The sequence below is a fragment of the Sorex araneus genome, chromosome 6, assembly GCF_027595985.1.
Source record: "Sorex araneus isolate mSorAra2 chromosome 6, mSorAra2.pri, whole genome shotgun sequence".
In the NCBI taxonomy this organism is placed as follows: domain Eukaryota; kingdom Metazoa; phylum Chordata; class Mammalia; order Eulipotyphla; family Soricidae; genus Sorex; species Sorex araneus.
This window is the reverse complement of record NC_073307.1, coordinates 119,991,109-120,003,746: the sequence shown is the minus strand read 5'-3', so window position 1 is coordinate 120,003,746 and position 12,638 is coordinate 119,991,109. Positions and strand designations below refer to the sequence as shown.

General features: G+C 41.8%; 1 protein-coding gene across 5 annotated transcripts in view; it reads left to right on the top strand.

Annotated features, from left to right (window-relative positions):
• HPS5 (HPS5 biogenesis of lysosomal organelles complex 2 subunit 2) overlaps positions 1-12,638 on the top strand; it is a 47,633-nt gene that overhangs the window by 13,396 nt on the left and 21,599 nt on the right. For all 5 annotated transcript variants that reach the window (XM_055141404.1, XM_055141405.1, XM_055141403.1 and 2 more), the window contains 7 exons: positions 933-1,145; positions 1,523-1,594; positions 7,192-7,280; positions 8,893-9,071; positions 10,091-10,249; positions 11,473-11,656; positions 12,281-12,404. In XM_055141404.1, the coding sequence (XP_054997379.1) occupies positions 933-1,145; positions 1,523-1,594; positions 7,192-7,280; positions 8,893-9,071; positions 10,091-10,249; positions 11,473-11,656; positions 12,281-12,404 (1,020 nt within the window). The remainder of the gene's footprint in view (positions 1-932; positions 1,146-1,522; positions 1,595-7,191; positions 7,281-8,892; positions 9,072-10,090; positions 10,250-11,472; positions 11,657-12,280; positions 12,405-12,638) is intronic.

Below are 12,638 nucleotides of genomic sequence, written 5' to 3'. Positions count from 1 at the left end.
TCTAGCTGGCCTCTGAATCATGGTTGATCAGCAGCAGAGCGGCCGCACAAACATGTGGCCACCTGGGTCGCATCTCAGTGGAGTGCGCACCTGGCCTGACACTGCCCATGAGTCCCACTGTTTTAAGTTCAAACCTCTTTTTTTTTTTCCCTTCCCACGCCACCAAATTTGTACCTGCTTACGGACGCTACACCATTTTTCCCTGAAAAGGGGAAAAAAAAACGAGAAAGATCTTTCCCCTCCTTGGCCGGCATAAGTTGTGTATTTATAAGGGGACAGAATGTTCCAAGGTATAAATTTCAGAAGGACTTGACATTTTGAGTCAAGAGCAGAGTTTATAGCAAGTGTATTTATAGCGAGGGAGTGACCTGGACACAGGGTTGGAGTGGTAGATCAAGAATTCCCATGTTGCCCAGAGAACCAAAGTGACTTTAGATGCTGTAAGTGGGATTTTAGAGTGCATGGAATGGTTTGAGGCACTGATTTTTTTTTTTGAAAGAAGCCCCTGATGTATGTAAATCACATACTGAGTATTAATAGAAGTGAATTGCTTCCTTTTATAATTATTTGCTTCCAGAAATACTTTAAGGCAAGTCAGACCTTTGGGGGCTGGAGTGATAGCACAGTGGGTAGGGCATTTTCCTTGCACACAACTGACCTGGGTTTGATTCCCAGCATCCCATTTGGTTCCCTGGGCACTGCCAGGAGTAACCACTGTGCATCGCCAGGTGTGACCCAAAAAGCAAAAAAAAAAAAAAAAAAAAATGGACCTTTGACCTTTGTATTTTATTATTCTTTCCAGTTTATGTGACTGTAATATACTGGTAGAAAAGGAACATTGTGATAGAGTTATAATAGCCATCCTTATTTGTATATCATTGTTTTCATGTTTGGGATATTAAACATGTTTTTTCTTTCTCTTGGGGCACTAGGGAAAAGTTCTGGAAAATTGGAAACAAGGAAAGAGATGGAGAATATGGAACGTGTTTTTTCCCCATAAGATGTTCTGCAGGCCAGCAACCCTTAATATATTGTGCTCGTCCTGGCTCCAGGATGTGGGAAGTAAATTTCGATGGGGAAGTTATAAGTACACACCAGTTTAAGAAACTCCTTGCAGCCCCACCTCTCCCTGTGATTACGTTAAGGTAATGGTTTGTATGATTTATCGAGGGAATATTTGTGGAATTTACGTGGACAAAGAGGTGTTTAAAGAACTGTGTTCATGCTTGTTATGCATGCAGGAAGTCTGGGTTTGAACCCCAACACCACCCTACGTATACCACGGGGTGTGACCCCTGACTACAGAGCCAGAATTAGTACTACCTGAATACTGCCATCTGTAACCCAAAAGCCAAACCAAACAAAAAAGATTATGAAAATCTAGAATCTTTAATCAGTTTTCTTTTATGTGATTCAACAATGAGGGTAGGTGTAGTTGGGTTCTTGAGTTCGTTTTGGGCGCAAACATTTCCTATACTTTAACATAGTTACTGAATTGTTAACAGGTGTGTTTCCTTCCTAGATCAGAACCTCAGTATGACCATACTATTGGATCCCCCCAGTCTTTGTCTTTCCCCAAACTCTTGCATCTTAGGTAAGTTTATCTCTTGGATTTTTTTTTTCTTTTTAAGAATATTCTTCTTTTTCTAAGATATTCAGCTTTTTAAGGTGGGGCTTTGGGGTTTGTTTTTGTTTGTGTGAAATGATTTTTAGAAAATGGAACCAGAACAATAGTACAGAGGGCAGGGTATTGCATGTAGCTGACTCAAATTCAATCCCTGGCATCCTGTACAGCCCCCTGATCCCACTGGAAGGCAGCTATGCTCACCACTATACCACCAACGCTGTTTCCCTGATCCCACTGGATATGATCCAAAACCAAAAATAAATAGCCTAGGAAATGACTGTATTTCAGGAAGTGTTTTGTGGGCGTTTTGTTGTTGTTACTGGTTTGGGGGCCCCACCAGAAGTGCGCAGGGCTGTGAAATGTTCAGCTTGCAGTTCTTTGTGTACAGGGTGGGGGGAGAGGTAAAGGGGGTTACAGGTCCCCTAGGCAGTGCTCAGGGAGCCCTGGGTCTACTTCCAGCTCTTAGTCAGCCAGTGCTGGGTATCTCTCGACCCATCCTCTTGGTGCTCAGGGAACCTCAGGGCTACAGGTCTGGAGCTCCGGGTGACATGCTGTGGCAAGGCTAGAACTTGAATGTTGCATATGCCTTTGTCAAATTCTTTTAGGTGTGTGCTCTACCCTGAGCTATATTCCCAGCCATAGTTGGCTAGTTCTAAAAGCCTTGTTCTACAAGCCTAGGAAGTGTCAGCTTTGCTTCCCGGTGCGATCTATGTATCTAGAACTTAGCTTACTTCACTAATGGAAAATTAGTACTTATACTCCCTAGTTAGTAAATACTGATTTGTTTTGTTTAGAGGTTATTATAAGGTATTTAGGTTTTACCTCTTACCAGGGACCAGCCCTGGGTGAACAGGCCTGAAGCAGGGCATAGTGAGGATTAAGAGAAGAGAAAGAAATGAGAGGAAAAGTATGGGATCAGGGGGCTAGCAGCCCTCTGGACCGAGAGCCTGACTGTCCTGAGCTTCATTTATTGATTAGAACCATTAAATGCCTGGAGAACTATAAATGTTCTTTACTTGGCTTTCACATATCTGAGGCTGTTGGTCAAATATAAATATAATCATGGGTTTTGGTTGAACATAAACATATATGAAGCTCTGCCTTCAGAGAAAAGTCTTCTAGGAGGTCCACCCCGGGGCAGCACTCCATCTCGGGGCCCCAGCATTCTGCATCCTGGTCCCCAACAACCTTTGATTGAGTTCCTTTAAACTCTAACCACTCTTAAGGCCAGACTGGTAGGTTAGCAGGCAGGGCACTTGCCTTGCTCTGGCCAATCCAAGTTTGACCCCCAAGCACCACTAGGAGTAATTCCTAAGTACAGAGCTAGGACTAGTTCCTGAGCACCTCCGGATGTGACACAAAAACAAAAACAAATCTATCCAGGGGCTGGAATGATAGCACAGTGGGTATGGTGTTTGCCTTGCATGTGGCCGACCCAGGTTTGATTCCCAGTATCCCATATAGTCCCTTGAGCACCGCCAGGAGTAATTCCTGAGTGCAAAGCCAGGAATAACCCTTGAGCATCGCTGGGTGTGACCCAAAAGGCAAAAAAAAAAAAAAACCCATAAACAAACAAACAAAAAATTATCCAGTTTTAAGTATGTGGTTTTTTGAAAAACATTTGAGGGACTTAAAAGATGGTTCAACAGAGTGGGTGCTAAAGCATACTCTGCATGCAGGAAGCTAGGTCAGTGCCCCGCACCATCGGTCCCTAAGCAGGATGATCACAGAGCACAAATTTAAGAGTAACCCTTGAGCACCCTGGGGAGTGAACCAAAACCCCAAAAACTTTTTTTTTAAGCCACTTGAAGTGTTAACTAATTGTTCCTAATTAGTGTGTATATATATTATTCTACCTACACTAAAGTACTTCAAGTAAATTGAGGACACTATGAAATGATAACTAATCTTGATAATTACCGGGAAAAAGTTATTAAATGCCCATAATTGAGTGCAGCATATTAAAAACTTCCTTCATGGTGCCCATCATAGTTTATAATTACATACTCCTACAGTCATTGTGCCTGTCTTTACCCTGGGCTAAGCTCCGTGAGAGCTGTGTCGCTTCTGCGCACTGTCAGTGGTGGTTGGCATTGTGCTGGTGCCTGACAGACACAATGAATATTTGTGAACCTGAGTGTGGTGTGACAAGAAGACCCTTGCCTAAGGTGCGCTTTCTCATGGGGAGACCACCATCTGCTGCATTCTTGGAGTTACTCCTTATGAGCTGAGCTATTTCGAGCTCCTCCTACAATTCCTGCCATAACAAACAAAGCCCTTTAATGATCTGGCTGTGCCAGCTTCTGAGCCGTAAGTAATAATTAATGCCACTTTGAAGTCTTTGCTCATGTCTCCAGGAGTCTTAGTTTCTACCTTCTTTGCACTAGAATCTTGTTTTTCTGTATTTGTTCAGTTTTTTCCCTATTTGTGGATGCATCTGTTCATCACTCTGTCCACCTCCAGTTTCACTGATATCCTTCCCAGTACTGTACGGGCAACTTCTTTATTATGGACGCAGTGCTCTCGTGCTCTCTACATAGGAAACTTTCAAAGAATAGTTCCATGAAACAATTCATTAAAGATTTTTTTATTGCTGTTGTTTTGTTTTGGAATTGGTGCCTTAGCCAAGGAGAGAGCTTGATAGTCAGAGGCGCATGTATTGCATGCCGGGGACTGGAGTTCAAACCTTGGCTCTGGTCGTCCCTCTAGCACTGAACTGCCCGGCCTTGTTTCCCGGGTATCATTGGCAGTAGCCTCTGCATACAGGCCCCCTGATCGCTGCTTGGGAACCTCCCCTCCCCCACAGACTGAAGGAAAAGAAAAATAAGGGTCTTGTCAGTAGTGACCAGTGATGGGAACCCTGGTGAGTCTTGGCCGGTCTCTGCAGGACCTGATGTTCAGTCCCGCGGTGCTCTGGAGCCGTATAGTTCTGGGGTTCAAACACCGGGCTTCACACGCACAGGACATGCATTCCCCCTTCTTTGAGCTATCATCTCCCTGAGCTCAATGGGTTTTTTTTTTTTAAATCATGAGTGGAGAGCTTTTTATTTACTTTAATCATAACTTTATACACTTGTATCCTGTGGCAACCTTTACAGTTGCACCAGCAGATCCCATAAGAAAGAATTCTTACATACTTTCTTTTTGGGTAAGTAGGTATTACTTACTCTAGTTTTTGCTTTTTTGTTTTTTTGTTTTTTTTCCTTTTTGTCAATATGGAGCCAGGGATGTGTGTGGGAGCAGGGCCACTCCTAGTGGTTGAAATTTTGAAGGAATTCATTTCAGTCACCATCCAGGTTGGTTTTGTTTCTTAATCCAGGGATCCTCTGGCTTTCTGGCTGTTTTCCTCTACCTTCTGATTTTTTGTGTGTCTGGGTTACATTTGGCTACTAGAGCCTACACCTAGCTCATTGCCGTTTAGTGTTGGGCATTGAACCCAGGTCCTCTGCATGCAAAGCCTGTACTCTAGCCCAACTGAGCTATCTCCCTTGTCTTCTTTACCCTTAACACATTGCCATGACGTGTACTGCCGGTGGCTCACACTGGGATGTGGCTTAATGAACACAAATCGCAGCACCAGCATCAACATGTTAAGAAGAATCTGTCCATTTCTTTCATCTTCGTGACATTCATTACTGATCTAGTAAGAGTGATCTTGGCTTTGTTTTGTTTTCAGGGTCACACTTGGTAGTGCTCGGGGTCTGCAGTGCTAGAGGTGGAACCTAGATGGAACATGCCTTGCCTGCACTGCAGCCCCCTGTGTGTGTGCATAAACTGTGACTTCCTACATTCAGTCCTTGGCATATTATTTCACCACTCCCCTAAGCTTCAGTTTCCTTTTATATAAAATGAGGATGGACTGGATAGTGCAGGGCTTGTTAAGGCATTTCATATATGGCTGGCCCTGGTTCGGTCCCCAGTCTATAATGGTCCCAGGAGCACCACGGGAACCAACTCCTGCCCATAGCTATAGCATAGCACTGGGCATGTCCCCTGAGCACCACTGTGTGGGACCCAGAGAAGCAAAATGGGGATAATATATGGTTTGAAGAGTTGGTACAATGATAGAAAATATAGGTAAAGTATTTTGGGGACCATATAGGTAGAGCTTTTAATAAAGTATTAGCATGTAATTGACCAGGAGTTTTCTCTTTCAAAAGTTGCTTCTTTTATTATTATCATAATACATATGATAATAATATACATTTCACTGAATACATACATATATGTATATACACATATATGTTGCGAGGGGCCCTCACTCATTGGTGCTCAGGGGCTACTCCTGACTCTACTCTCAGGAATTACTCCTGAAGAACTCAGGGACCATATGGGATGCTGGGGATTAAACCTGGGTCGGCCATGTGCAAGGCTAGTGCCCTACCCCATTAGATTTTTTATGGGACTCAGGATTTTACCCAAAGCCTGACATATGTGAGGCATATGCTCTGCCATTGAGCCACACTCCTTTCTCCACCATTTTTTTTTTTTAAATTTTAGGTAACAGTGATTAACATTACTGTCTATATTTCAGAAGTGCGGGTTTTTTGTGTGTGTTTTTTTTTTCCCACACCTCTTCAAAAGTACGTTGTCTAAACTTGCCCTCCATAAGTATCAAAGTCCCTTCAGCTCTGTCTTTTGGACCCTTTTCAATTTGACACAAGGGAAAGACAGAGGCACAAAGGGTAAAAGGAGTTCTCAGACTTTATTGCCCACACCAAGTAAGGACAAATATTACCATTCCTGGGGCCAGGGAGATAGACAGTGCGCAAGGGCATTTGCCTTGCATGCAGGCTTGACCCAGATTCAATCCCCAGCACCCCATGTGCTACTCTCAGCCCCACCAGAAGAGGCACGAGTAGCCGCAGAGCACCAATGGGCATGGCCCTCCAAAGAATACAAGCCTCTTCTTTTTTCTAGAAAATATTTAATGTGTTTTCACATATATATATATATGCATAAAGTTTTTTGCAATTTGTCACCATATTTCAGTGGACTGTTATATACAGAAAGTAGTAATAGGACTTGATTAACTGGGTCATTATTGTGTTCTTCTTTGTGCAGTCTGATTTTGGGAGGTTGCACCCAGCGATGATCAGGACCTACTCCTGGCTCTCCATTCAGGAATTACTCTTGGTGGGGCTCAGGAGACCGTATGGGATGTTGGGGATCAAAGCAGGGTCGGTCACGTGCACAAGGCCCTCCCCACTATACAGTTTCTCCAGACCCATGTACAGTGTGGGTTTTTTGTTATTGTTGTTGTTGTTTTGTTTGTTTATTTGTTTTGCTTTTTGGGTCACTCCTGGCGATGCTCAGGGGTTACTCCTGGCTCTGCACTCAGGAATTACTCCTGGCGTTGCTTGGGGTACCATATGGGATGCTGGGAATCAAACCTTGGTCGGCCACGTGCAAGACAAATGCCCTACCCGCTGTACTATCCACTCCAACCCCATACAGTGTGGTTTTTAATAGCTACTGTGAAGGTCTGAATTTAGGGAATCTCTATATAATAAATTTAGCTATTTCATCAAACTAGAATCATTCTGATTTATTTTCATTTGCAGCGAGCATTGTTTGCTAACTTGGACAGAAAGGGGAATTTATATTTTTATTCCTCAGAATGTTCAAGTTCTTCTTTGGAGTGAAGTCAAAGGTAATTATATTTTACTTCCTTGCATAATTTTTTTTTCTTGCATAATTTTTAATCTCATGCTTGTGGAGGATTTAATTATTGTTGGAAGAGTCTCTTATAGTGTAAGAAGCAGAAAAATAGAATGAGGCAACATTTCTTTCAAAGATTAAATTAACATAATTTTTTCCCACTGTCAGGTATTTCTCGTAAATACATTTGTCAGTTTGTGTTCAGTTTAATTTTTCATGTGTAATTTTAAATGAAATGAAATTTTCATTCATTCATAAATATTTCTAACCTCTGCTAAGAATTAGATTAGTTCCTTCTACATATTACCCTGAATTATTATCTCTATTAGGAGTTTGGTGTTGTAATAGTTTGAGGTCCAAAAGTCCTTGTATGTGACTAAGGTAGAGAAATTAAATTTCTATTCTTTCATTTTAAACCAAATATGGAGCAAATCCAGCATCTTTAGCATTGCTTCTCATAGAGTGTTTTGACTTTTGGGGTCCTTTTTCACTTTCTATTTTTTAAATATAAAAAAATGATAAAGGAAGAGATGGGTGTTCGATCATTGTATGACTGAAACTCAATCTTGAAAACTTTGTATCATGATGATTCAGTTAAAAAAAAACTTAAAAAAAAATAAAGGAACCATTACTTAACCAATCTGATCAACACTAATTTATTGTGTTAATTCCATGAAAACTAGCTTCTTAATCCCCCTTTCTTGATGTTCTGCCAATACAAATATCTTCTCGTAAAATATTTGTGACTTACATGTTGTGTTAAAATCCTTCACTAACCTCAAATTGAGACTCTCAGAAATGCTATGGTTTGGTCTGTATTGTAGAATATTTTATTTATTTATTTGTTTATTTTTCTGGGGGCTGGAGCGATAGCACAGCGGTGGGGTGTTCGCCTTTCACTCGGCCGACCCGTGTTCGATTCCTCCGCCCTTCTCGGAGAGCCTGGCAAGCTACCCGTGGTGTATTCTATATGCCAAGAACAGTAACAAGTCTCCCAATGGAGATGTTACTGGTGCCCACTTGAGCAAATCGATGAGCCAGTGGGATGACAGTGATATAGTGACAGTGATTTATTTTTCTAGTTTTAGTGCCATACCCAGTGGTCTGAGATCGCTCCTGGCTCTGCACTCAGGAATCACTCCTGGCAGTGCTCCGGGAAACCATATGGGGTGCTGGGGGTTGAACCCCGCCAGCCATATGCAGGACGAGAGCCTTACCCACTGGATTCTCTCTCCAGTCTCCCAGAATGCTCTTTTGTAAGTCCAAGCCCCTTTTACAGAAAGTAGCATTTTAAATAGGCAACTTCAGAATGAAGAGATTATTTCTCTATATTTTTCATCCTTGATGTTTTTAGATTTAGATCTAATATGTGACTTCACTGCAATGCAAGAATAGAGTCACAGAGATAGTATAGCAGGTAAGGTGCTTGCCTTGCACAGAGATGAGAAAGAAAGGGAGGGGAAGAAGGGAGCAAGGATTATAAAACAGGTGACATTCAAGATAAGCCCTGTGAAAAGTGCATTAGATTCAACTTCAGTCCTTGCAAAAATGGGAGAGGACTATTTGGTTAACAACCTCTATGTTTGCCCCTTTGGTTTTTATAGATATTCAGGATGTGGCTGTCTGCAAGAATGAACTGATCTGTTTGCACTTAAATGGGAAAGTCTCGCATCTTTCACTGCTGTCCGTGGAGCGCTGTGTGGAGCGTCTGCTGAGGCGAGGCCTGTGGAACCTGGCTGCTCGCACTTGCTGTCTTTTCCAGAATTCTCTCATTGCCAGCAGGGTGAGTCAGAGAGCTTAGTATTCACTTGCATTTTTGAAACAAGCCTAGCTTGAGGGTTATTTTCTAAAATTTTTGTCTTTATTAATCTTTCCTGTATATGATCTACACTTAAAGTAACAGTGAATCCCCCGAAAAAGTGTGACACAGTGTCAGAGATAGTACAGCAGGTGAGGTACACTCGTCTTACGTGTGGCTGATCCAGGAGTGAGCCCTGAGCAGTACCCAATGTGGCCCCAAAACAAGACATAAGAAAGCATGATACATACATCAAGGAGTGAGTAGAGATAGGACAAAAGGTATATTTTCCATCAGAATCTCATATGGTCCCTCCAGCACCACCTGGAGTCATTACTGAGTGCAGAGTGAAGAGTAACCCCTGAGAATCACGGGTATGATCCAAAAACAAAGCAAAACAAAACAGAAACATCACCAGGTGTGACAGAAAACAAATAGCAAAATTTTGAAGATTGCACTCAAGTCTGTGGACAGCACCAGGGACACAAACTCATGACTTTAAATTTCCAGGGCAAGCTTAAGCTGCTGAGCCATCCCCCAGCCTAGCTTGTTAAGACTCTGTTTTATTTAGTGTGTGTGTGTGTGTGTGTGTGTGTGTGTGTGTGTGGCGGGGGGGGGGGGGGGTCTTCTGAAAAGCACTTAGGATGCCCTGGGGGTTCCTGCTTGACTAACTAGGCCAGCATTTTAATTCCAGGAAGAATATGCTCTCAGATCCCGAAGTGGTCTGATTCCCCAGGCCATTCTTTGGTACCTGGGGGCCTCTGGGGTTGTACCTGGCAATGTTGGGGCAACCATGCGGTACTGGGGATCTATCTGACATTGACTGCATGCATGGCATGTGTCTCATCACCCTGTTCTATCACTCGAGTCCCTTGATTCTCTTAGAGCACCTTTGAGGTTTCCTGTTTTGTACTGATTCTCTTTCAGTACATTGGTCTTTTGGATATAGATTGTTACAAACCATAAACTGCTCCATTGACTTTCTATTTGCCCTTTTATATTAGGGAAGAAAATCTTTGACTGTAGATAAATTGGAACATTTGAAATCTCAGCTGGACCTCACAACCTGTAGGGATCTGATTTCTCAACTAGAAGATTTGATGTTAAAATTTGAACCTTTAGATTCAGCTTGCAGCAGTAGAAGAAGCTCAATTTCATCACATGTAGGTATTCTCGTTTTTAAATAGTTTTATTATATAGTAATATTTATCTGCTATAGATAAAGATACCAAAACTAACTTTATTTTTCTTAACAGTGTGTTTCAGGGGAGGGTTTCAAGATGGTTCTTTGAACTTTGTTCAGCCCAATGGAGCCTCCATTTAGATGCGTCTTAGATTTACGTTTTATTTTATTTCCTTTATGTACAAGTTAGGTACACCGAATAGTGAATTTGGATGTGTCATGCCAATTTGAGTTTCTTTAGCTCAGAACTGTCTTATTTTTCCCCCCATTCTCATAGCCAGGCTTTATGAAATATCTAGAGATTATCTAGAAAAATATTATAGCACAAAACTTTATTTAATTTTTAAAAATTTTATTGAATCACCATGAGATAGTTACAAGCTTTCATGTTTGGGTTACAATCTCACAATGATCAAATACCCATCCCTCCACCAGTGTAGCACAAAACTCTTAGCACATGAGGGGGACACAGCTGCAGGATGCCTTTGCTCAGCAGTTTGGTCTAACAAGCCACATTTTTTTTCTTGTTTTGAGAAACTAAATACTCCTGTGCTACTGGATCCTATGGCCCCAAGAAGGAGCCCTGGGCTCCTGCAGACAGGCCTGCACCTTGTATGCCAGCATGGCCATTAGAACCGTCTCTTGCCCCCGTACTTGCGTAATTATTGTTATTCTTGGGCCAGAGAGATAGTTCAGCTGACTGCATAGTATTTGCCTTGAATGTGGTTTTGTTCTTTGAGCATTGCCAGGTATGGACCAATAGCCTCCTCCAAAAACCAGAATATTTTTTAGTTTTTTTGTTGTGTGGGAGCTGCTAGGTGTCAACCCCTAGAACTTCGTACGTGTAAGGCGTGTGCTCTGCCATTGAGGTACACTACCACCACCACTATCCCAACAGCCCCAGTGATTGTTAGTGAATTGCTACTTTCAGAGTTGGTATTTCTCTTTAAAAAGCCATATTGTATTAGAAGGAAAATCTTACTTTGAGTTTTGAAATTATTATTTATTTATCTATTCTGCTTTTTGGGTCATACCCGGTGATGCGCAGGGGTTACTCTTGGCTCTGCACTCAGGAATTACTCCTGGTGGTGCTCGGGGGACCATATGGGATGCTGGGAATCGAACTCGGGTCGGCTGCGTGCAAGGCAAACGCCCTACCCACTGTGCTATCGCTCCAGCCCCTGAAATTATTCTTACTTTTAGGAAAGTTTCAGCATTTTGGACTCTGGAATTTATCGTGTCATTAGTAGAAGAGGCAGTCAGTCCGATGAAGACTCCTGTTCGATTCATAGCCAAACCCTCTCAGAAGATGAGAGGCTAAAAGAATGCATGTCACATCAAGAAGAGGATTACACCGAGCACAGTCACAACCCACACAAAAATGAAGGTGATGAATGTAACTCATGCTGATTGCTGATGAGAAGCAGTTATTGTGTTTGCCATGATGATTATCTTGTGCATAAAATTTTGTCTGAGAGGTAGACTTAATAGGTTTGTATTTCATTGATTTGTTTGCTTTTCCTCTCACATCTAGACTAACATTGGTAAATGACCTAACTTTGATCATGCATCAGAATGATGAAAAGGTTAATAAGAAAGAAGGTCATTAACCTGAAGAGTTTATTCTGACTAACCAAGTTATTTTCCATCAGGAATGAAAAATTACTACAGTTTTGGGGGCCATTGCCTTCACTTTGTGATGTTCGCGTATTCCTGTGACTGAATATTGAGAAGAGATTAATAGAGACTCTAAACTTCCTTTTTTGACTTTTGGGGATTCAGGGTTAGTAGGAAAATGAAGGTACTTGCCTTAGTGTCTTACTTGTGGACCATCCCATGCATCTTTGTGAACTTGTGTTCTGCTCATTTGTATCTGGTTCAGTTGTGATTTTTTTATATTGAATCCTTCCTTTTCTTCGGTTTGTTCATTTCAGAATTTCTTTAAGAATTTAAAATAAAACTCCCCCGTGATTAGATTTTTGTTTCTTTTCCCCCTGGTTCCATTCATCAGACAGTGTTTCTCATGCTCCAGTGACGTGTGAGACAGATAAGAGTGAGACTGTCCTCCCCTTCGGCATCCCATTATCATTTCGTTCTCCATCTCCTCTTGTGTCCCTTCAGGCTGTCAAGGAAAGGTAAAATTGGTCTTATCATTTTAATCTTATTTCTAGTTTTTGTGCTGGGAAAGAAAAGATATTTTAAATCGGAAAAAGGAAGTCTTTAGATTATTTCTCATTCAGTCTGTAGTATGAAGTGGCTAACTTCTCCTTTTCCATCTTGGAGGATTTCCATATTGAAAGATTAGCTTCTGTCTTTCTCTGAGTTGCTAGATCCTTGAGTTAATAATACAGAAGTGCCTCCTTCCCTAT